Below are 25899 nucleotides of genomic sequence, written 5' to 3'. Positions count from 1 at the left end.
CATCTGCCATCGTGATTCCCACTCTTGGAGTTTGTTAAGGTCGTCTTGAAGTGTCTCGCTATCCTTCACATTCTTTATTTTCCTATAAACTAGGCAATCGTCTGCAAATAACCTTGCCTCAGAAGATGTTGATTGTGGCAGGTCATTAATGTAAGCCGGAAATAATAGGGGTCCGATGACTGTTCCCTGAGGCACCCCTGAGATGACGTCTAGGGGGCCAGACTTATGCCCTTCAAGCAATACGGATTGTGTTCTCTTGCTTAGGAAGTCTTGTATCCATTTGAGTGTTACTCCACGTATTCCGTAATAGTCCATTTTTTGGAGGAGTCTCTTGTGGGGCACTTTGTCAAAGGCTTTGGAGAAATCAAGCAGGATGATGTCTGTCTGTTCTCCTTGGTCTAAATTCTTGCCAATTTCGTCTAGTGTTATCAGGAGTTGTGTTTCACAAGATCTTTTGGATCTGAAACCATGTTGATGGTCACAAAGGATCTCGTGGCGGTCAAAGTGATCCATGATGGTGCTGTGAACAATATGTTTTATTTTATTTTATTATTATATAATTGACTGATGAATATATATTTTACTCAAAGTTTCATACAAACAAGACTGGAAAAAGGATGTACATTGTAGATTTCTGCGCAGATGCTGGTATTCAAAACATGACATAAAATAAATTGAACGATTTTGAGTTGATAATTTAATATAATGAAAATTTTGGGAAAATGTTCCCAATTTTTTTTTTTATTGATTTTCTACTGTCATTGAGGACTTTGTCCCCATATAAATAACATAAAAACAGCGCAATTTGACACATAAAACAACCTGTAATAAAAAGTTGAAATCTTGCATACATTTTGTACATAGCATGCAATAAAAATAGGCAACAAATCCCCAAAAATGAATTAAATGAACTATTTATTGTATTTGAAACTTTAACTACATACAACTTGGTATTGGTGTCATGAATATAAGTTTGCCCTAGCAGCTCCGCTACCCCTCACAAGATCAACTCAATATGTGACAGTTAAACCCCAGTTAACCGCAGCACAATCACTTTGATGGCATATAGCTTTGCAGGTTAATCATGTTAATTAAAACTGAATTGTATATTAATGCTGTAAATTTACTTAATTTCATAATGAAACAAAAATTGTAATACAGGTGTGAACTAACAACTATGGACAAAAGCTACAGGGAATTGTGATAACTATTGTATGAAGGCAATGTTTTTTTGAACTCTTTCCCGTGTTATGATTTTTAGCAAACCATTGAAAAATATCTTTTAAGAATCAAAATACAAATGTATGTCTGAAATGACTAAGAGTTGTGAGGGGAAGCATAACAAAATTATTAGTTTTTCATGGTGAATCTGTTTAAAGATATACTTTAAAACATATATCATCTGCTTTTGTATTTCAGTACAGCTGAATCAAGTAAGATGTTTTCTCGACCTAAACCTGGGGAATCAGAAGATGATTTACTCAAATTTCAACAAGAATTTCTGGCAAACCAAACTAAAGCAGCTGCTGCTGTTGTGAAAAGGGGAGATAAGAGGAAGTCTGAAGATAAAGGTCAATCTGAGGATAAGAGGGATGTTGTTAAAATGGAAGGTTTGTCACCATAAATTAACAATTAATCAATAAATGTCAGTGCCAATGGTCTTTGATAGAAATTTGTATCATTTCACAAGCGGCATTTCTAATATGAGACAGTAATGCTTAAAAAATGGAGCATGTGTGTCATAAAAAACTGAATGAAGATGGCTCAGCTGCATCTAAAAACATTAATGTGGAACAAACACAAAATGTAAATTCAAAAGTCAAAATTAAGCTTGATGTATTTGTATTTTATAAACAGCTTAGACCTTTATGGATGCCAACCTTTTTTAAACGGTGATCAAACAGAAGTAATCGTAAGACCATGCAATAGTAAAACTATCAACTTCTGTGTATACTTATTAACTGCTTTTTTTATTTGAAAGGTTTACCTTCCGAGGTTCCATCTGAACAAACTCCAGTAAAGAAATCCAAGTTTCTGCAGTCTCAAGAACAGAAATCAAAACTTTCAAAAGATGCAACATTTGATCCTGAGGAAGAAATGGATAGTATGTTTCAGAAGATATCAGATATATTAGTTATAGATTAATAGAGTCAAACCTGCTTTAAAGGTCACCTCTATTAAGTGCAAATTGAACCTTGTCTTGGCAGGCCACCTTGTTCTTGTCCCACTGTAGTAATAATATTTTTCATTTTGAACCTCAATCCATGGGTCAGCTTTTTGATAAGATAAAAAAGAAGATATGGTATGATTGCCAATGAGACAACTATCCACAAAAGACCAAAATGACACAAACATAAACAACTAAAGGTCTGTTTTCTTTGATCCTGAGGGTGACCTATATGCACAGGTTTGACAGTACTACAAAATTACACAATAACATATTTATATCTATTTTGATTTGATACTTAATCAATGCACATACCATAAAATTACTCAGAAATAACATAGAATAGATTAAGCAACAACCAATCAGCAAAAATTGAGTGTAATAGAAAACATTGAATTTTAGAATTCTCGATCTGTACACACATTTGAGTTTTTCAACTTATCCAAAGAAATTTTTGGTTCAAAACATTCAACCTATTTAAGCATGAATTATGAAGATAAACAGCATATAAATAAACTTCTGTCGCTTCCTCCTAATGTTTACTCATATTTATTTCAGAACATGATACACACATGGCAGCTGTTTTGACCAAAATAATAGTAAGTTTATATGTTTGAAAAGAAATTTTTATTAATTTTTGAAGGTATCATGATATACTGATATATTGGTGGAGATTAAGCAAAAACTATTTTGATGAAAATCAATATAATGCATAAAGATTCTTAGCACCCAAATAATAATGTCGCAACATTATCTGGATGAACTTTTTTTTTTTTTAGGCTACACATTCTCAGAAAAGAGAAAAATACAATAACGTAAATTTTTGTTGTTGTAATGAGCCCTTTTTTTTCTTATAAGTACATGTATATGATTTAAATGCAAACAATATAATGGCATTGTGTTTATTGTTTATAGGAGAGGGATACTAGAAATGTTCGTGTTTCACTACCCAAGCCATGTGCTGAAGGATTTCCTAAAGTGCAGCATCTAGAACAACAAAATCTGTCAGTAAGTATGATTTTTTTAATTAAAAAGCAATAACATTTATGGAATAGTTTCCAAACGATTTATTGTTAACTCCATTACATGTATGTTAACTTATAAAAAGGAGTAATGAAATTACTTTTTGGACTTATAAATAATCAAAGATCATCAATGGTTTTTCAAGAGAGAGGGTGTTTTTCAGCTACAATCTCATAGAAGGGTGACAGCCTTGAGATGAGTTGTGGCCAAAAAACATACTTGAGTTTGAAAGACCATTGATAATCTGTTTATTTCTACTTTGCATATACGGATCGTTGGATGTTTACACAGACAATGACTCACTGTGTTTCTAGTGATCTCAATAAGTAGCATGATAATTAAATTATCATGAATAATATCAAAGGAAAAATAAACAAAAAAGAGATAACTTACTTTATTATAATTTGAAGACCGTCTCAAAAAATGTCACCAGATCACCTATAAGCCAGCAATGATGCCATATAGTTCCACTGAATCATATTGAAAATTAGATATATATCTTTATACCTCTTACATTGCTTTTAAGGGTTGTATAGGAATAACCCAGTTTGTCTGTCTGTTTATTTATATAAAGATAAGATGATGTGGTATCCACCAGAGACCAAATGAAGTAGACATATTTATTTACTTCAATATGCAATATGTAGTAACATCTTTGTACAACTACTTAACAGCTGGAAGATATTGATGAAACTTTACACTGATGTAGCACATCCAAAGGATTGGAATCATTTTAATTATCAGTTTAGTACCCATTCTTGTCAACTGTCACTATTTGTGGGGGATTTCCCCCATGAAGGCTTCCAAATTGAATTTTTTAAAGAGCAATTTTGTGCACAATTTTAAACAAAACAAATAATTTTACAATGACATTAGGCTTATAAAAGTATGAAAAAGCCAAAAAAACAACATTAAAATGTATTTGAAGATCCCCTTGAAGTTTTTTTTTAGGACTATGACTGCCATCTTGCAAGCAAAACCCTAATGGCCATTTTGAAAAGTTGGCAGGTATGAGTACCATATGATCAAGTTGAGAACAAATATCCTTAAAACAAGAGAATTTAACATATATTTAACCTTAGGTTCATTTATTAGAGAGCATTATACTATTACAATGATATGTCACTAGTACAATCCCTTTTATTATGTTAAACATGATTCAACCGGTTCTGCAGTTGATCACTATATACATTTTATGCTTGAATGACTTTTGGTTAAGCTTTATATTCAGGTCTTCAAAAAGAAATTTAATTGTGAATGTTTATATATCTTATGAATTATTATAATTTTTATACACTTTAAGAATCAACCCACAGCTAAAACAGGGAAAGAGAAGAAAAGTTTATTTGCACAGCAATTTTGTGCGAGAGGTGCTAAAGATTTTGGATCAATGGTAGAAGAGGAAGCCAGTAAAATGAAAGTAGAAGAGGAACCAGATCAAATGGAGATTCCTGAAGAAGGTAGGTTTATTAAAATGATTAAATAAGAAAACTAACTGAAAAAGACGAGATCTACAAATAAGTATAAGTCACATGGCTAAACTTGTTGATCAACTTATAGGAGCCATTTCCCCCTAAAAAGCAATCATCACTAAGTTTTTTGCATTTTTTCCTTATTATCTTGATTTTTTTTGCTAGAAAGTAGTTTATCTGTAACTGGTCACTAAAAGTAAGAGGTCCATGACAAATAAAACATTTATTGTTATTTTTCTTGCTATTGCAAAACGTTTAGGAATACAAAGTACATCATCACATTATTGTATGTTTATAGGTACAGTACGTCCTTGTGTTATAGAAGGAACAGGCCTGAGTGCTACATTTGGTAAAGATGAAGCCATTAAAATCCACCAAGAGAATGTACAAAAGTTACACTCTATGCCTGAATCTGAGATCTTTGAAGAACAACAGAAACTATTGGAAATTTTAGGTTTGTATAAACAAGCACAAAATTCAGTCCAGCCTCTCTTATGAAATTGGGTTTAAAAATTAAAAATAAAACTAATCAAACACAAAGCAATTTTACCTCTTTATAATAAATAAAATAAAACCATTAAAAACTCTGTATCACACCGCAATACACTTCCTTTTAATTAATAATCTTGACCAGTGGTGGAGTATCTCTTGCAGAACAAATTTTTTCACCAAACAATTATACTGACTTGAAGCAAATGCGGAAAAACATCCAGAACTATATATCATTTATCATTTCTTCAACAGACCCAAAGCTGGTGGCATTCCTGAGAAAGAAGAAGACAGCTGGGAGTGAGCAAAGCAAGGACACACTTCTGACAGAAACCCAGGCCTCAAGTGGAAGTAAATATAGGAGTAATAAGTCACAAGCAAAACTAGGTATTAAAAAGATCATTACATAGTACAAAAAAATTAAGAATAATAAATAATTAGGGATTTTGAATTATTTGTCCTTCTTTAAAGTAGGAATTCAGTTAAAATATACTCAATGACAGCTTATGAAACTTCATTTGTAAAAATTGATAAGACATTTTTTTTTATCATCTTGGCTATGGTATGAACCTGAATGTTAATGTTGAAGGATGGTCAGATTCACAAAATCATCAAACACAGAGATTACAAATGATTTTATTCCTTTTGTTAACCATGCCATGTCTTCTTACACAGAACAAAAGGATTTACCTGTCAAACCAAAGAAAGAATGGGCCCACATGGAGAAGTTAGAATATGATAAACTAGAATGGTTGAAAGACTTACCACCTCCAAGTACAGACAGTAAAGAGGTAAAGTATTATTAATTTGAATGATTGAAAGAATAACAAAGATATCAATAATAAAGAGTTTAAAATGAAAAGGTTAAATGGCATCTCTTATGTATAAATAGCAAAGGACAAAAATTGTACCATATAAGATATACAAATGCACTAAAAATTCAATACAAAATTTATTTCAAGCTTGTTCTAACAAAGATATTTGTAACTGATTTTTCAATTTAAAAAAAACCCAATAAAAGTGCAACAATTATACTAATTTTTTTTAGACTGGGCAGCATGCAAGATTTGATTTCCATGGCAATCTGATGTCTGCAGATTCTGATGTTCCAGTAAACATAGGACTTCATCATCACGGTGCAGAACCTGAGGTAAGAAACATTTACATTATTATCGTAAAAGATACTTTGGTTAACTAAAAATCAATTGCTTCCTATGATTTTAGAAATTTAAATTACAGTTATTTTGAAATATAATTTTCTTACTGATATTGTTATTCAGTATAGAATTTCATTGAAGAGGAGAGTAATAAAATGATTTTCTATAGTAAAAGATCTGTTTAAAGTTATCCTTACGGTTGATGTTGACAGTAGTCCTCTGCAAAAAATCAGACAAAAATTTCTTTATAACAGTGAATGAATTACAGATGGTAAATAGCTGGTGAAAACAAGTTATACAATCATATAACATTTATTTAAGGATGTTTAAAATATTTGAGATTATTAATTGCATTGCCAAATTTCTTTGCAAATCAGATTAATAAAAATCGTAGAAACTCAAACATACTATTGTCAATTAAAGGTTTTTGATAAATATTTTTCATCAAATATTTTCATAGAAATATGGGCATTTGATAAATATTGCATTTTATATCATTATATTAACAGTCTGACAGAACTTAGCAGTGAATTCTCAAATGTCATGAATTTTATTTTATTTTACAAATTACATATATTTTCAGAGGCCAGGTTACACCTTAGAAGAATTATTCCACCTAGCTAGGAGCACCAACAACCAACAAAGAACATTAGCTCTGCAAACCTTATCAAATATCATCAGCAAAGTAAGATCAGGAGAGCTAGAAGCTCTAGTGCAGTCTCCTGTCCTTCCAGCTCTGATTGATGCAGGAGTTATGTTTTTGTTAAGATGGGCGTTGGATGACACTGTTGAAATGGTTGTGTCAGCTGCTGTGTCTGCCTTGTGTAACCTGTTGGTGTGTGATGCTGATGAGGTGAGTATTCCATTTACAATTAGGTAGACTTAAGGGTGTTGGCTTCTCAGTTTTAAAATAATTAACTTTTCAAAACACTAGCATATACTGATAGGGGATTAATAAAGGAATCAAAAGAGCAAAGAAAATATATAGGTCACCATGCTTGTTTTCGAGATATTAGCCATTGAAAATTTGGCGGGAAAATGTTCTGGACTTTTCATAGCTTTATCATTGACAAGTTTAAGTCCTCATAAACTATTAAAAATAAATTAAAATTTTATAAGACTTTAATAGACAGCTTAACTTTATACATGTAAAAGAATTATAAAAAGAAAAAAGGGGGTCACTAAGCAAAATTTGGTAAGGCATTCAAATGGATAAAATCAGAGAATTCTGAAAATCTGACCAAAATTCCAAAACATGACAAGCAAGCTTCCTTAACTATTGAATTTGTTATAAATATGCTTTTTAGTTCCTTCTTCTTAAAGATTGAAACAAAATCACAAAAGTAAAAAAATATGATATGTTACCTTGTATTTTCAGAAACATTTAAATAAAACTACACATTTTAAACTACTTTTCTTTTTCAGGCCTCTCTGGACAGGGTGTTCTCATGGAATCAAGGCCATTGTGTTCCAACACATCAACCAAAGTCTGATGAAGATGAACAAAATGGAAAAGTAAAGAATGAAGAGGAAGAGACACCAGAAGATCCAGATGCAGATCTACTCAAAAGAGATATTGTTTTGGTAAATGAGAAAAGTCTGCACTTGCAGGATGGGCAATGGGGGTATTATCGTCAGCATTTACAAAAAGAATGTGGTTGAACATGTTTAATGACTAAATATAAGTGTTTAATGACTAAATATAAGTGTTTAATGACTAAATATAAATGTTTAAAGACTTAATATAAGTGCACATATTATTGTATATTGTAAAATAGAAAACAATAACATGATTTATGAGATGCTTTTTGATGTTGCACTAAAAATACTGTTGTGAAATTAAAAATGCTAATCCTTTCATTATCATTACCAGAAACATTTCATTACCTTTAAGATCTGATTTTACATTAGACAGATTATAGCTGGGAAGTCTTTTACTTCATATTGCCTGATTGCTTAAATTGTACAGAATTGATACCTATAGAAAATAAAGTAAAAACTTACCTTTTGAAAGTTGTAAGGATTAAACAATAATTCAATATCAAATATGACACAACAAAGTAAGTAATGTTTTTCACAAACACATACACTTTGTCCTTTTTAAATAAGCTTTGAAAATATGTGAAATGTTTTCAGTGTCTGGTGACCAGGATGAACTTCTTGCCAAGACTGAGATATATTTTGACAAAGACAAAGCCACAAGCACCTGTAGTAATCAACATACTAAGTATACTGTGTAGATTAGCTCACCACTCATCAAAGATAGCTTATGATGTAAGTTAAACCTTTAATTACATACTCTGTCTTTTTTTTCCGGACAGAGACAGCATACCCTTTCAGTTTCTTATAAACATTAATATTAAGCAATTCATCAACAGGGAAACATTTATTGTATTATAAGGTTGTATCCACATATTTCATTTTATGGATACTGCTTTTAAGTATATATATATTATACTTAAAATAAGATAAAAATATTAGTGTCACATTTGCATTTTCATCTGCTTATAAACATATTATAAGTTGGTTAGCTACATATGTGGCAGTTGCGAAACCTTTTGCAGAATTAGTACAAACAAGAATGTGTCCCCAGTGCACAGATGCCCCACTCACACTATCATTTTCTATGTTCAGTGGACCGTGAAATTTGGGTAAAAAATCTAATTTGGCATTAAAATTAGAAAGATCATATCATAAGAACATGTGTACTAAGTTCAAGTTGATTGAATTTCAACTTCATAAAAAACTTTAACCTGAAGCTGGACGAATGTACTAATGAACGAACGAACAACACACAGACCAGAAAAACATAATGCCTATACTATTGTAGGTGGGGCATAATATCGTAGGTGAGGCATACAAAAAGTTAAAAATTGCAATCTCAATCATTTCTTTCTTAACATCAGTTGAAGTAGAATTGACATGTCAATTTTCAAATCTTATCTCATATGATTAATGGTAAGAGGCCATAGACTGTTAAAGAACTAACAATTTCCTATTATAATTGAGCTCCATTTTATTTCAGATTTTCCAGTGCCCAGGTCTTTTAGATGTCATATTACAAGAATTTCTACCTACAAGTTGGAGTTTTGATGGTAAGCTCAATAGGTGTTTGAATAATATCTTCTTTTCTCAACAGTTAAGTTTTGTTTTTTTATATTGAATAGGGCTCAGTTAATTTAATTTCAAATTGGCATTTAGAAATGTAAAGCTGTTAAAGTTATTATATTCTTGACTTTTTATATGACTTAAAACATATATGGTTCACTAATGTTTATTTTTTTACATTCTTTTCTGTACTTATTGCATTAATTGTCTTTTAAATTATGTCTTACATAGAAAAACCAATCATGCTTTGTAATGTTGAAATTTTTTAACATCAAAGCAATATAATTATTTGCTTATCAATTGCTTAAAATGTTTGAATAAGAATCTGTATTTTTTAGGATTTAGTTTTGGTCTAACTCTTTTAATTGTAAACTACCTAACACATTTGTTGCCTTTTAGATACAGGGCAGCCAATATCAAATGTTTATGGAATTCCAGTTACTATGGCAATGAGACTTATGAGATGTTTAGCACAAGCAGGACAGAACATGGCTTCAATATTGGTTTGTTTTTTATTGGTTAACTTCTTTAAAATCTAAATTCTTACATCCATTTTACTGCTATTTTCTAAAAAGGTTATGAATTAACAATGTTTTTCACTAATTGTGTTACAATGGGTAAAAATTAGAATTTTTCTAAAAGTTTTGTCTTGCTAATTGTTTGAGTATGAATAGTTTTGAACGTAACAAAATTAGGAACACATTCTTTTAAACAAAAAATCAGATGCTTCATTAATTAATAAATTTTAATGTTTCTGGAACATTCAAAGTGAGAGCATTAGCTTATCTGTGAACTTGTATGCTTGATAATGATATTGTTAAGAAGTAAGTCTATAGCAAGAGAACAGATAATTGAATGTTGGAGTAGGACCATCAAGAAAAATATCATTACTTAGCCCAAGATCAAAATGAGAAGGAATTGAGTGCTATCAAAACTATATTGAACTGATTAGATTTAATAATGTGATGTTTTACAGTTAACAGATAACCAGCTTCAAGCCAGACTTTTGAGATATATGGTGGAAGTAAATCCAATGTAAGTTCAGTTTTAAACAACATTCTTTTTTAAAATATGATTGTAATTGTTCTGGTTAATTGAAAAAAAAATTTAAAATGCAACTACAAAATTTGTTTTGCATAATAGGCTTCATCAATGTGTAATAGGTGTTCAGATAGATCTTTTCTTGATAATTATTTATAGATTATCATTGATCATCTTAACAAGATTTATTTTCTCACTTTTGCCGGTACGGGAAAATGCACAAAAATAGCGATAACAAAGCATATAGTATAAACTTCTGCAAATTTCTTGTGAAGAGAATAAGACAATAAACTAAAGACACCCTTCTATATTATATTTTTGCCTTTTGAGTCCTAAAACCTTGCCTAGAGATGACATAAACATAAACCATGGTAATCTGAGATTTGCTTGCAAGGCACTCTCAATGATTTTATGTTTAGATTTCTTATGCACATTACTGGATTTAAGAATTATTTTTTGCTGTAATTCTAGGTCTCTACAACTACCCAAATTGGAAGCTTACAACATACAAACTGAGAGCTACAGGACGTGGAAAGTCTGTCTTATGTATGGTCTCTCAACAGAAACTTATATGTAGGTAATATATAAGATTCAAACAAACTTAAGAAATAATTCATTGGGGCTTGAATATATCGTGATTTTACAATGGGTTGGCCCTTTAGGACAAATATTTTACCCTGAGTGTTAGCAAGAGGTAAGATATCGGCATAAAGGGACAACTCGTGATAAAATTACAATATATTCATGCCCCCATGATTTATTTCGATTCTAAAAGTCAAATACGGCAATTCTTTTGGATCAAAGCACTCTAGGTGGAGGACAATATTTGCTGTTCCTATAAATAAGCGAAAAATTAAATTGGCATAAAAGAACGGAGTAAACTGAATTAGTGACATACTTTAACTATTTTCAATAGCGTATTTAGATACCGGTAGTTTTGATGAATTTAAATGATTATTTACTTAAATGTACTTTATGTATAAAAATAATTGGCTTATACCGATTTTAGTATCATTTGTTTACTTTTTATACCACCGCAAAATTTTTGAGGTCGTATAATTGATTGACGTTGTCATCGTATGAAGACATTTGGTTTTTGCACTATAACTTTAGTATTTAAAAATTGATAGAAATCTATGAAATTTAAACGCAAGGTTTATGACAACAAAAGGATGGTTGGGATTGATTTTGGAAGTTTTGATCCCAACAGAATAAGGGGCCAAAAAAGGGGCCAACAAGCATTTTTCTTGGTTTTTGCACAATAACTCTATCATAATTGAATTGAAATCTATGAAATTTTAACACAAGGTTTATGACCACAAAAGGAAGGTTGGGATTGATTTTCAGGAGTTTAGGTACCAACTGTATAGTAATTAGCGGCTAATAAAGGGCCCAAAAAAGCATTTTGTTTTGTTTTCACACAATAACTGTATTATTAGTAAATAGAAATTTGTGAAATTTAATCACAAGGTTTATGACCACAAAAGGAACGTTGGGATTGATTTTGGGAGTTTTGGTTCCAACAGTTTAGGAATTAGGGGCCAAAAAGGTCCAAAATTAAACTTTGTTTGATTTCATAAAAAATTGAACTATGGGGGTTCTTTGATATGCCGATTCTAACCGTGTATTTAGATTATTAATTTTTATGCCCCACCTACGATAGTAGAGGGGCATTATGTTTTCTGGTCTGTTCATCTGTTTGTCTGTCTGTCTGTTTGTTCGTCCGTCTGTCGTTCATCCGTTCGTCCGTCTGTCCCACTTCAGGTTAAAGTTTTTGGTCAAGGTAGTTTTTGATGAAGCTGAAGTCCAATCAACTTGAAACTTAGTACACATGTTCTTTTTGATATGATCTTTCTAATTTTAAAGCCAAATTAGACTTTTGACTCCAATTTCATGGTCCACTGAATATAGAAAATGAAAGTGTGAGTTTCAGGTTAAAGTTTTTGGTCAAGGTAGTTTTTGATGATGTTGAAATCCAATCAACTTGAAACTTAGTACAGATGTTCCCTATGGTATGATCTTTCTAATTTTAATGCCACATTAGATTTTTTACCCAATTTCATGGTCCATTGAACATGGAAAATTATAGTGCAAGTGGGGCATCCGTGTACTTTGGACACATTCTTGTTAACCAGATTTTTGTGACAAAAATGTCGGTTATTGATTTGGGGATGGAGGGCGGTCGGGCAGGCGGTTGGGCGGCAATCAAATATTGTCCGTGCATTAACTCATGGACCATTCAACCAAAGCTTTTAAAATTTAAATATGTTATTACTGACAACTAACTGAAGGTCAAGTTCAATAATGGCGATTTTGACTTCTACCGTTCAGGAGTTATGGTTTTTGAAAGATTGAAAAATTGTGTTTCCAGTCGTGTCTGTGCATTTTCTCATGAACCATTCAACCAAAGCTTTTCAAATTTTAATATGTTGTTACTGATGACAAAATAAAAGTCAAGTTTAATAATGACGATTTTGACTTTTACCGTTCAGGAGTTGTGGTTCTTGAAAGATTGTAAAATAGCGTTTCTAGTCGTGTCCGTGCATTTACGCATGAACTGTTCGACCAAAGCTTTTCAAATTTTAATATGTTGTTACTGATGACAAAATGGAGGTCAATTTTAATAATGACGGAGTTATGGTTATTCAAAGATCGTAAAATGGTGTTTCCATTCACGTTGTTGCATTTACTCACGAACCATTCAATCTAAGCTTTTAAAATTTTAATATGTTGATAATGATGACAAAATGGAGGTCAAATTTGAAATTGACGATGTTCACTTTCACCAATTATCAGTAATGGTTCTTGTGATAATGCCAGGACACAAATAAATGTTAATAAATCCGGTTTGCTCTCGTTGTGACAGCCTCTTGTTGATATTGGAATACATTGTACCACAAATGGATGGTAAGAATTGTATTTGGGAGTTATGGCTCAAACTGTTAAGGAATAAGGTGCAAAAAAGGGGGGAACAGGGTTTTCAGGTTTATGGACAATTACTAAGTACAAAACAAAATTTAAAAGCAGTATAAGGTTGGTAATTGAAACTCATTTAAATATCTCACCTAAACTGCTTTTCAATTATGTATATTGAAAATTTGCCAAAAACTTTATTATTAATAAATTCTATTGGAAAGTTGTCAATAACTTTAGTAAAATGAAATTCATTGAAAATTTGCCAATATAAAATGTTGCTGATGAAGCTTTTATGTTTATATCACCTAAACTGCTTTTAAATTATGTAGATTGGAAATTTTCCAATAACTTTAGTTTAATAAACTTCATTGGAAATTTGCCAATATAAAATGTTTCTGATGAATTTTTTCTGAATTCTTTTCTGTTGGAACACCATGAAACAATCACAAAATAATAAAAAAAAAAGAAGAAAAATTGAGGTTCTGGTAAAAGTATAGACTTAGAAAATTTGTCACTAGACATTAAACAAGCAACGACCAATCAATATTTCATTATGACCTTATTATTTTTGTTTCTTTATAGAGATATGTTTCCAGTTATAATAGAAAAGTTAAAGATAATAGAAAACAACATTTCTAATGAGTCTGTGACAGATTATCAGATCAATAACTTCATAGAGCTGATTGGAGCCCTGGAGGCTGTGGTTCATGTTGCTGGTTCTAATAAAAGCCAACAAGCAAAGTTTAATAGAAGGTACATGTATACATTGTTAAAACTAGTGTATGATGAATTATATATTACACATTGTACAAGTGTGTCAAAAAGTGTATGAAAATGTGTAAAGCCCAAAGTAAAAATAAGAATAAAAAAAAGAAGCAGCATTTTAAAGGTATTCCATCATGTAGTCTATTACCCATTCCCTTTATATACCATTCTATAACTGTTGAAAAGATTTTTTTGTTTATACAATGTACTTTAAACTTTTCAATTTTGTGAAGTACAACAGAAACAAAATCATAAGGTTTTCCAAGAAGTGTTTGTATAGATTAGCTCAAAGTACTGGTAATTAAATTTGATGGATTTTAATTTTTAAAGGAAAAGAACATTCTTCTTATTCATTTAGAATTTAAAATGTGCCTCAGACATTCTCATACTATTTCTAAAAAGACCTGATTTTCTTTTTTCAGTCAGGAAGGCCAGTCAATGGAAGTTGAAAGTTCTGAGATTGTTGCCGTGCCAACTATCAACTGGGGTCATATTGCTGATCTCCTACATCCTATCTCAAGGTCACTTACTAAAATTCTAAACTACATCAAAGATAATTATCAATTTAAGGTAAGTTTTGAGTAACTTGTTTACTTGTTAAAATGAGGGATTACTGTGGTATGTTTTAGTTTTTTTTATACATGTAGTTTGATCTTATGAAAAGATTTTCATCTAGTTCCTACATATGTAATTAAAATATGGTGATGTCATCATGTTGCTTGATTGCCAATGAGATAAGTATCCTTTTCATACAAAAGGATATAGATGTAAATAATTATAGGTAATTGTATTTCCAACAATAATGATCAAAATCTGCAATGTATAACAAGCTACAAAATGCCATGACTGCATGTGAAACCATTGGAAAGATAAAACCAAAAGCCTGATTTATAACAAGACAGTAGACAAAATATAAACATGACAGAAAGTAAATAATCATGAAAAGAAAACAAACAAAAGACAAAAGAACGTAAGAATACATATAGTCACTGAAAACAAAGTAAAATCCCAATTTAATTGGTAAATTAACCATGTGCATCCATCTGTTAGTCTGTCCATGCAGTATCAGGATAAAGTTTTGGTTAGTACATATGTTCATTATTATGTTAATTTTCAAACTTATATGCCAAATTAGGGATTTGAACCAGATTTGGGAAGTCACTGAACATTGAAAATTTGAAACTGTGAGCAACACTTGGATTCTTATTTGAATAATATTCATGAGCTAATATTAAGAACTAAATGGTGTTTATCAGCTTTAGTAACCCTAGATATTTTGTTGCTTCAAAAAGCTTACATAGAAAGTGTATTTTTCTTTTTCAGAAACTGGATCTTCAGTGTGCATCTGTTTGCCTAAATTTTATCACATCATATTATTCAAGATTGTCAAATCAGGTAAGAATTCAGTATGAATATTAAGTATGATCTAAATCTTTGGTCATATGAGGTTAAATATAAATGAAAGAAGGGGAGGGGTTAATTTTAATGAATCAGCACCACAATGACAAAACCAACCAAAACACATCAAGGCAACAAATAGTATTAACTGTAGACTGGTGTCTTTACATTATATCAAGCTCGATTACATTCAGTCTTTTTTAACCAACAAGTTAATACTGTGCTGTATGATAACTGTCTTTCTTCTTTTAAAGCTAGGGGTGGTTTTCAAGTTTATTAACAAGTTATTTTAAAATTTATTGTAACTTACATTTTGTTTATTTTACGTACTGTGGATTCATTAATATTCGTTGGAAACCAATTTTCGTGGATTTCGTGGGGACAGGGGATGAAACCATGTAATTTTAAAACAGGTAGCACAAATGAAGGATTGGAGAAAAAATGTTGTGGCGCAAACAGATCTCTCCCGCCAAAAACGATCAGCTGTAGAAGATCATCAAAAATACAAAAATAAGGAACTCATTAAATGAATCCTTTAAAAAGATATTGGCTTTATTTCCAGTTTTATCTGTTATCTTGAAAACTATAACTGATAGATAGAAATTTAAGTTGAAAGAAAGAAATTTTAACTGTTAATATTTGACAGATGAGCATATTTAGAAGCCTCTTGTAAATAAAGTTTTTGTGTATTTATATTTTCATTTTTGCAGTCTGGACCAAACACAGTTGACTATTTACAGCAGATTGAAGCCTACTGTGATGAGGTGTTATTACCATGTTGGCAGTCCATTGGTTTTCGCGTCATTTTTGAAAGACTAGGGTAAGATAGTAGAATTATTTCGTATTGTATTTATATAAATTGCAGTGTTCTTTAAAAATATTTGAGAATATTACAGAGAATAGTTAATTACTTTTCTTCCTTTTATTAGTTATTAAGGCTGGTGGTTAAATATAATTTACACTACTTTGAGTTAAATTGTCTCATAAAAACTATAATTTAAGGTTTTGTGATTGATAGTACACAATTTCAAACTTTGTACTTTTTGGCAAAAGCACCATTGAATTTCTCTTAAAACTATTTATACCTTATTCAACCATGTATAGTACACATCCTCTTAAAATCTTGAAATATATATATATATATATACATGCACACGTATAAAAACTGCGGTTTTTATCCAACGCAGTCATAGGTTTGAACGTAGTTTTCAATTTAGACTCGTTTATATTTTTTGTTTGGGCATGTATCATATTTTCCCTCCGGTTTATATGATCCGTTCATCCTATATATTGACTCTTAAAATTCAAGAGTTAATCTAAAAATGAGTGTACTTTCTCTAAAAATGAGGGTACTTTTTATATGGCCTTCCAAATACCGTTTCGATCCCTAACATCACTGAAGAGACATTTATTGTCGAAATCCGGATATGGTGTACTAAAGAAATATTGACACCGAATGTTTGTGGCACAACATCCTGTCCACAATTTAACAATTTTTTTTCTTTCTGTGACGTATTAAATTTATATTAGGATCCATTTTGTTACATCTTGTGATCAATTTTATTTGGCAATCGTGAATGGCAGTCAGCAGGGTAAAGAACATCAGTTGTTCGACCTGTTAGTCAAATGCGTTTTGTTTAAATATACTTTTTCACTCTTTTGGTCTTTTGGAAAATGTTGTTTGTGCTATTTTTAGACCCTTCTACAACGAAATTTGTTTGACATGCACACGTATAAAAACTGCGGTTTTTATCCAACGCAGTCATAGGTTTGAACGTAGTTTTCAATTTAGACTCGTTTATATTTTTTGTTTGGGCATGTATCATATTTTCCCTCCGGTTTATATGATCCGTTCATCCTATATATTGACTCTTAAAATTCAAGAGTTAATCTAAAAATGAGTGTACTTTCTCTAAAAATGAGGGTACTTTTTATATGGCCTTCCAAATACCGTTTCGATCCCTAACATCACTGAAGAGACATTTATTGTCGAAATCCGGATATGGTGTACTAAAGAAATATTGACACCGAATGTTTGTGGCACAACATCCTGTCCACAATTTAACAATTTTTTTTCTTTCTGTGACGTATTAAATTTATATTAGGATCCATTTTGTTACATCTTGGGATCAATTTTATTTGGCAATCGTGAATGGCAGTCAGCAGGGTAAAGAACATCAGTTGTTCGACCTGTTAGTCAAATGCGTTTTGTTTAAATATACTTTTTCACTCTTTTGGTCTTTTGGAAAATGTTGTTTGTGCTGTTTTTAGACCCTTCTACAACGAAATTTGTTTGACATGCACACGTATAAAAACTGCGGTTTTTATCCAACGCAGTCATAGGTTTGAACGTAGTTTTCAATTTAGACTCGTTTATATTTTTTGTTTGGGCATGTATCATATTTTCCCTCCGGTTTATATGATCCGTTCATCCTATATATTGACTCTTAAAATTCAAGAGTTAATCTAAAAATGAGTGTACTTTCTCTAAAAATGAGGGTACTTTTTATATGGCCTTCCAAATACCGTTTCGATCCCTAACATCACTGAAGAGACATTTATTGTCGAAATCCGGATATGGTGTACTAAAGAAATATTGACACCGAATGTTTGTGGCACAACATCCTGTCCACAATTTAACAATTTTTTTTCTTTCTGTGACGTATTAAATTTATATTAGGATCCATTTTGTTACATCTTGTGATCAATTTTATTTGGCAATCGTGAATGGCAGTCAGCAGGGTAAAGAACATCAGTTGTTCGACCTGTTAGTCAAATGCGTTTTGTTTAAATATACTTTTTCACTCTTTTGGTCTTTTGGAAAATGTTGTTTGTGCTGTTTTTAGACCCTTCTACAACGAAATTTGTTTGACATGCACACGTATAAAAACTGCGGTTTTTATCCAACGCAGTCATAGGTTTGAACGTAGTTTTCAATTTAGACTCGTATATATATATATATATATATATATTAAAAAAAATAGAAATAAATGAAAAAAATATAGTGAATGTCTGCAATCTGCATTAATAAAGAAAAACTGATCTTTAGACAATATTAAAAATCGAAAACCATCTTCAGTTGTGTATAATCGGCACCCCTTGTACCAACTATATAATTTGGGTTAAAATGTGCTGACTGTACATGACTAAAAACCCTAACTTTAAATTATTTTTACAGCACATTTCAGTCAGTATGTAGCTAATGGTAATATCTTTGGTTAGCTTGCTTGTTAGCTGAACCGTGAAGTCATTGTAAGGTAAGGTAAACTTCCCTCCTTTTAAAGTAGCTTAGTCCTACAGAGAGATAGATTTTTTATCTGTTGGGCTAGTCTACTATTAAAGGAGGGAAGTTTATCTTACCTAAAAATGACTTCACGGTTCAGCTAACAAGCAAGCTAACCAAAGATATGTGACCAGCCACGACATATCCAGGCTTATGGAGGTAAAACGTCATTGTGAGAAAATCGCCGTTAACTATATGTGACTAGCCATTTCCAGGCTTAGTTGGGTACATTGTCTAAAATTTGATTTTTGTATATTTATCTAAAATATTCCGAAACAAAACTCTCTGTCATGTTATTATGACATATTTGTTGTAATAGCAATGAAACGAGTCATTTCGAATACCGGTATGAAAATGAGACTGTTCTATGACGACTTTTATTTATTGAAGCCACTAATTTATAAAACACAAAATTATTGTATTTATCGGCTTTTAGTGATGTTGAATAGCGTATTTGAATAAAATTTCAAAGACTTAAATTTACTGCAATGCAAACAATTCTTAGCTCTATTTTAGAACATGTAATTTAAACTTGTTGAAATGAAGTTAGTTTGAAATTTGTCAAAGTAAGCTTTAAGAATTCCTTTTTTTATAATTTAGATTTATTATGCATGTCTCTATACATAGTGAGCGACGCGTAACAGTTTATAAGTAGGTGTTCTCATATATTAATTTGATACGGTGCATTTATTATGGATTTATTTCAGACTTCATTTATAAAAGAAACACTTTAGAGCAGAGCAGTATTTGTTTGTTTGTAGCTCTATTTTAGAACATTTAATTTAAACTTGTTGAAATGAAGTTAGTTTAAAATTTATCAAATTAAGCTTTAAGAATTCCTTTTTTAGCTCACCTGGCCCGAAGGGCCAAGTGAGCTTTTCTCATCACTTGGCGTCCGTCGTCCGTCGTCGTCCGTCGTCGTCCGTCGTCGTCTGTCGTCGTCCGTCGTCGTCCGTCGTCGTCGTCGTCCGTCGTCGTTAACTTTTACAAAAATCTTCTCCTCTGAAACTACTGGGCCAAATCAAACCAAACTTGGCCACAATCATCATTGGGGTATCTAGTTTAAAAAATGTGTGGCGTGACCCGGTCAACCAACCAAGATGGCCGCCATGGCTAAAAATAGAACATAGGGGTAAAATGCAGTTTTTGGCTTATAACTCAAAAACCAAAGCATTTAGAGCAAATCTGACATGGGGTAAAAATGTTTATCAGGTCAAGATCTATCTGCCCTGAAATTTTCAGATGAATCGGTCAATCGGTTGTTGGGTTGCTGCCCCTGAATTGGTAATTTTGAAGAAATTTTGCTGTTTTTGGTTATTATCTTGAATATTATTATAGTTAGAGATAAACTGTAAACAGCAACAATGTTCAGCAAAGTAAGATCTACAAATAAGTCAACATGACCAAAATGGTCAGTTGACCCGTTTAGGAGTTATTGCCCTTTATAGTCAATTTTTAACCATTTTTCGTAAATTAAAGTAATCTTTTACAAAAATCTTCTCCTCTGAAACTGCTTGGCCAAATTAATCCAAACTTGGCCACAATCATCTTTGGGGTATCTAGTTTAAAAAATGTGTGGCGTGACCCGGTCAACTAACCAAGATGGCCGCCACCGCTAAAAATAGAACATAGGGGTAAAATGCAGTTTTTGGCTTATAACTCAAAAACCAAAGCATTTTGAGGAAATCTGACATGTGATAAAAATGTTTATCAGGTCAAGAACTATCTGCCCTGAAATTTTCAGATGAATCGGTCAATCGGTTGTTGGGTTGCTGCCCCTGAATTGGTAATTTTGAGGAAATTTTGCTGTTTTTGGTTATTATCTTGAATATTATTATAGATAGAGATAAATTGTAAACAGCAATAATGTTCAGCAAAGTAAGATCTACAAATAAGTCAACATGACCAAAATGGTCAGTTGACCCCTTTAGGAGTTATTGCCCTTTATAGTCAATCTTTAACCATTTTTCATAAATCTAAGTAATCTTTTACAAAATCTCCACTGAAACTACTAGGCCACAATCATCTTTGGGGTATCTAGTTTGAAAAATGTGTCCGATGACCTGGCTATTCAACCAAGATGGCCGCCACGGCTAAAAATAGAACATAGGGGTAAAATGCAGTTTTTGGCTTATAACTATGAAACCAAAGCATCTAGAGCAAATCTGACAAGAAGTTAAATTGTTAATCAAGTCAATATCTATCTGCCCTGAATTTTTCAGATGAATTGGACAACTGGTTGTTGGGTTGCTGCCCTCCAATTGGTAATTTTTAAAGAAATTTTGCCGTTTTTGGTTATCTTGAATACTGTTATAGATAGCGATAAACTGTAAACAGCAATAATGTTCAGCAAAGTAAGATCTACAAATAAGTCAACATGACCTAAATGGTCAATTGACCCCTTAAGGAGTTATTGCCCTTTATAGTCAATTTTTAACAATTTTCATTAATTTGGTAAATTTATGTAAATTTTTACCAAATATAGTTCTCTGTTACTAATGGGCAAAGTTCATGATAGATATAATTGTAAGAAGCAAAATCGTTCAGTAAAGTAAGAACTTCAAACACATCACCATCACCAAAATACAATTTTGTCATGAATCCATTTGTGTCCTTTGTTTAATATGCACATAGACCAAGGTGAGCGACACAGGCTCTTTAGAGCCTCTAGTTTAATTTAGATTTATTATGCATGTCTCTATACATAGTAAGCGACGCGTAACAGTTTATAAGTAGGTGTTCTCTTATATGCATTTGATACGGTGCATTTATTAAGGATATATTTCAGATTTCATTTATGAAAGGAAATCTATAAAGCAGAAATTTGATTTTTTTTGTATCAATTTAAAATGTAGATTCAAATATTTTTCACTTCACACGATAAAGTAAAACTTCTTCAAAACTTATATATGATGTATAGTTCGGCGTCCGCAAAAAAGAAGCCAACGAAAGTGTTTATCTTTTCTTCACACATACGTATTTCATTGAATCTCGATATTTATCATGTTTATAATTTTTCTAACAATGACGTTCTACCTCCATAAGCCTGCAAATGTCATGGCGGGTCACATATTACCATTAGCTACATACTGACTGAAATGTGCTGTAATGACATAAATAGCTTTATTTTTTTTACTTACAGTCAATTTTCCAACATATTAAATCCTCCAGCTGAAAAAAGAAGAGAGTGTATCCAGAGTTTACCATCTCTGGGGTGTTCCTCACTGAAGGAGGATACAATACTACCGGTACTCCACAAAGGAAGTCCATGTGGATTTGTAACAGCTTTATTAAATCAGATTCATACATTGTGCCATATTCATAAAGGACTTCAGGATAAAGTTAGTTAATAATATAATATAAAAAGTATTAGTATTATATACCGTAAGATACCTTCTCGCATCTTAAATTGCTGCAAGTTTGTTTAACAGTAGAAGTTTATGACAGTAAATTCTTTGGTTTGACAAAACTAGATAAGTGGTACAATTAACTACCATTGCTAGATTTATTGTTGCAGGTAATGTTGTCATTGATTCAAAAGGTTATAATTAATTACCAGACTTATGTCCTTAAAGGTTTGCCTGGTAGTTATTGTGATCAATGATTAGAAAACAATGAGGACCATTAGATTAGTATAGCTCTGATTTTAAATTATTAATTTTTTTTTCTTCAGATTTTGTCATTGGTGCTGAAGGATGCTGATATTGCAAGCTACATGAAAAAAGTTGCTGGGAGTAAACAAGGTCATCTCTATAGCAACTACTTTACCAGATTTGAAAATCTGTTACAGTATTATTATCTTAAACTTGCAGTAATGTGGGTATGTATATTTCTACTAATATTAAAATAGATTTTTTTATTTTCTTTTGGCAAAGATTGGTTTAAATTTAGGCTAAACTTTGAGCATCTAGGTTGTTATTTTATGTCAAAGTAAATAAATGACTTGAAAAAAACATATTTGCCACTCGCCAGCAATCAAAATGAAATAGATGAACCAATATTTAAAATGCAGAAAATGAGAAAATCACAAAAATGTAAAGATCTAATTATTGAGTAAATAGTTTGAAATACAATTTGCTATACTCTTTTCAGGATAAAGACATACTATTTGATGCCAGTATTCTGCAATGTTTAACCTTGAAATTACTGACAAGGTTACATCATGGGGATGAATTCATTGCTCATGATTTGTTCTCAACAGTACTATTTAGACCAACATTATGGAGGTAAAGACAAAATATAATCAATGGATAACAACAAAAGAATTCAGACAAGAATTTTCACAAAACACTTTTAAAGTCATAAGAAACCTCAAATAAAAAAAAATAATGCATATGTTTTTTATAACTTAATGGATAGTTTTCATTATAAAACTTATGTACATATTCTTTTTTCTGAAGAAAATTCTTTAATTTATTCATATTTAGAAGAAGTTTACTTTATTTTAATTGCTTCCTTCCAGCAAGCTATTCCCCCGACATATTTTCCGTATGCAAAGTGACCTCAGTGTGACCCATCTCGTAAAAATTCGGTGATCACAATACGCATGGATGTCCTTAAAATAAACTATTAACTGAATTTACATGTTAAACACGTGCTATCTTCCATGCTTTTTTGTTTATTTTTTGTCGATTGTTGACAAACAGGTGACTATCGTTAAACTTCGGCTTCAAAACACGAACTTTAATTACCTGCCATATTTTCACAACAACACTGACCGATTGAAACAAAAATTGACGATTAAACGAAATTTACATGAAAAAAATAATAAATTCGTGCACAGAAGACTAAGTTTATTATGTTTGTACGCATTGGTTCAAGAATTGGAAGAATATCATTTTTCACCGGTCACTCGTTTTTTATGACTTTAAAGAAGAGAAAAGGAAAAATAAATCTTAATATTTTTTTATATAGAGGAGGACATATTCAAGCCATAGAGATTTGGTTAAATGTTTGGAAATATGACATAATGCAGTTAGGATATGCAAGTAACATGAATTAAAATGTGAAACAAATATTAGTACAGATTGAAAGAATTCTAAAAAAAAAATCATATATTTTAAAGATTTGATTGTCTTTACACCTTTGAGAAACATGTTCCATGATTACGCAAAAATAAGCAAGTTTCACCTAAAGAAAATTTGGGATTATACATCACCTGGAAAGTTTGACATCTTTAAGCATCTGTTAATAAATTAGACATGGTTTAGAGCATCAATAGATTAATTGGATATATTTTAGGGGTCTCATTGGGGGTTTCTGATCTGTTTTGTCAGATTCCGGTATCCCTCTTACACCATGTTCGTAAGCAATTCTCAATTTTTTGTAATTTCCCGCGTCCCGCTGGCCGCTGGACTTCATTTCCCATTTTCACGGCACAATAATTTGACTTTCACGTATCAGGCTCACAAAAAAATCGGCAATCCAGAGTCACGCCTAGACCCAAAAGAGACCCATACTTTAGCATCAGTTAAAATATTGAATACGATGTGGTATTTGTAGACTTAAAATTGCTACATTTTTGGTTTGTGGACATAAAATTGTGAATGGAAATAGGGAAAATGTTAAAAAGACAACAACCCTTCCAAAGAGTAATAAACAGCCAAGGGCCTACACAGCAAGAAAATCCCCCAACCTAGAAGCAGACCATTCTTGTATTATAGTGAAATATGTGAATCGTTCATATTTGTTGAAATGCATAATATTTTCTTCAACCTTTTTTATATTGATATTGTATAAATAAGATTTTGACTGGAATCACTAATTTTAGCTTTTTCACAAAATGTCCTTTGATTTTATCATAAGTTGATGGTAAATGTCTAATGACTTGCAATGCATTTTCTGAATGATTTTGATTGTGCAAATAGTATATTATGATGTTTCAATGTATCAAAGTTCACTTGATTCAACATTTTTTTTTATTAAACAGTAACCAATCAGAAACAGATGCCCTGACATCACTAGAGAGCTTAAGGCTCTCTGACATCACACATCTACGCAGTGCTACTCAACAAGAGTTTACATTTACCTGTTCCCAACTAACATCAGCAGCCAGATCACAGCTTCCTAGTATTAGAGCTACATACATTAAAGCTTTCAGTTACTTTGAAAAAGAGGCTTTTGTGTCAAGGTACATACCTTTTTCATATGCCAAAACTAGGGTTTTATACACCAAGCTACTAGAATCCTTTGATTTTTTGGTTCGTATAAATGATAACTTTTATTGCATTTCCATTTATTATTTTTCTGCTGGAATTACAGATCTATCTTTTGCAAATATCTATTATTTGATTTCTTATTTCTGTAAAAATAATTATATTACATTTTGTAATCTTCCCTTCAAGAAAAGTTGATTTAAAAGTTTCATGACTAATCTTTAGTGCATTGATGAAAAAAATACAAAATACTTAAAACTTCATTGAAACTTCAAATTTTAGAATAAAGTTGTGGTTTACAAATATTCAATAGAAAAGTTGTGTAACTAAAATATTGTCATGTTTTGCAGACATTTGTTTCATATGAATCCACTTGAAGTACAGAAATTACTAACCTCCAGCACAGAAGAGTTCCTGTTGCCTGCTGACTGGATGTACATGCCACTCATTTATTTATACAATCATTTTAGCTCTGTGTAAGTGGGAAAGTATATATCTACTACTCTTGCATTATTTTACAAAAGATGCAGATGTTATTTGTGCTCATGTAAGTAAGTAAGTAAGTAATTTTTATTGGTTTAAAATCCAAAATTATAGGATTGATATCAAGACAATACAAATTTGTTATACACAAACATACAAACATATATGAGAAAACACCACTAATGAAGAAAAGATCAGTGTAAATGTCAGTGAGATGTGAACCAAAACTAAGTTTTCCATCAATGTATGTAATCTTAGTTACCCAGAGTCTACAATTCTTGATAATTTATTTTCAAATATATTCTTATGAGGTATTATGTGACCAAGTTTTTTATAGGACCGCAAAATTTATTTTGGTATAATGCCTTGATGTCGTCCAAGTCCTCTGCGTCCAAAAACACATTTGGTTCTGGACAATTAGTTTAGTTTAAGTCAATGGATC

At 31.4% G+C, this 25899-nt stretch overlaps 1 protein-coding gene across 3 annotated transcripts in view; it reads left to right on the top strand.

The window, feature by feature from the left end:
* The window catches only part of LOC134712174 (RNA polymerase II-associated protein 1-like), a 34430-nt gene that overhangs the window by 2722 nt on the left and 5809 nt on the right, over nt 1-25899 (top strand). For 2 of the 3 annotated variants that reach the window (XM_063573439.1, XM_063573440.1), the window contains exons 2-26: nt 1420-1610; nt 1982-2104; nt 2726-2766; nt 3083-3175; nt 4494-4650; nt 4961-5116; nt 5407-5538; nt 5827-5942; nt 6200-6301; nt 6892-7161; nt 7734-7892; nt 8445-8582; nt 9334-9403; nt 9816-9919; nt 10393-10451; nt 10929-11030; nt 13956-14126; nt 14561-14708; nt 15462-15533; nt 16247-16356; nt 21962-22160; nt 22493-22639; nt 22912-23045; nt 24749-24949; nt 25325-25450. In XM_063573439.1, coding sequence (XP_063429509.1) covers nt 1439-1610; nt 1982-2104; nt 2726-2766; nt 3083-3175; nt 4494-4650; nt 4961-5116; nt 5407-5538; nt 5827-5942; nt 6200-6301; nt 6892-7161; nt 7734-7892; nt 8445-8582; nt 9334-9403; nt 9816-9919; nt 10393-10451; nt 10929-11030; nt 13956-14126; nt 14561-14708; nt 15462-15533; nt 16247-16356; nt 21962-22160; nt 22493-22639; nt 22912-23045; nt 24749-24949; nt 25325-25450 — 3302 coding nt within the window. In that variant the 5' untranslated portion in view covers nt 1420-1438. The remainder of the gene's footprint in view (nt 1-1419; nt 1611-1981; nt 2105-2725; nt 2767-3082; nt 3176-4493; nt 4651-4960; nt 5117-5406; nt 5539-5826; nt 5943-6199; nt 6302-6891; nt 7162-7733; nt 7893-8444; nt 8583-9333; nt 9404-9815; nt 9920-10392; nt 10452-10928; nt 11031-13955; nt 14127-14560; nt 14709-15461; nt 15534-16246; nt 16357-21961; nt 22161-22492; nt 22640-22911; nt 23046-24748; nt 24950-25324; nt 25451-25899) is intronic. The other variant, XM_063573441.1, reaches the window with a different exon arrangement.

This window comes from Mytilus trossulus, chromosome 3, assembly GCF_036588685.1.
Source record: "Mytilus trossulus isolate FHL-02 chromosome 3, PNRI_Mtr1.1.1.hap1, whole genome shotgun sequence".
NCBI lineage: Eukaryota > Metazoa > Mollusca > Bivalvia > Mytilida > Mytilidae > Mytilus > Mytilus trossulus.
Note: the sequence above shows the minus strand (reverse complement) of the source record. Positions and strands in the feature narration are given on the sequence as shown.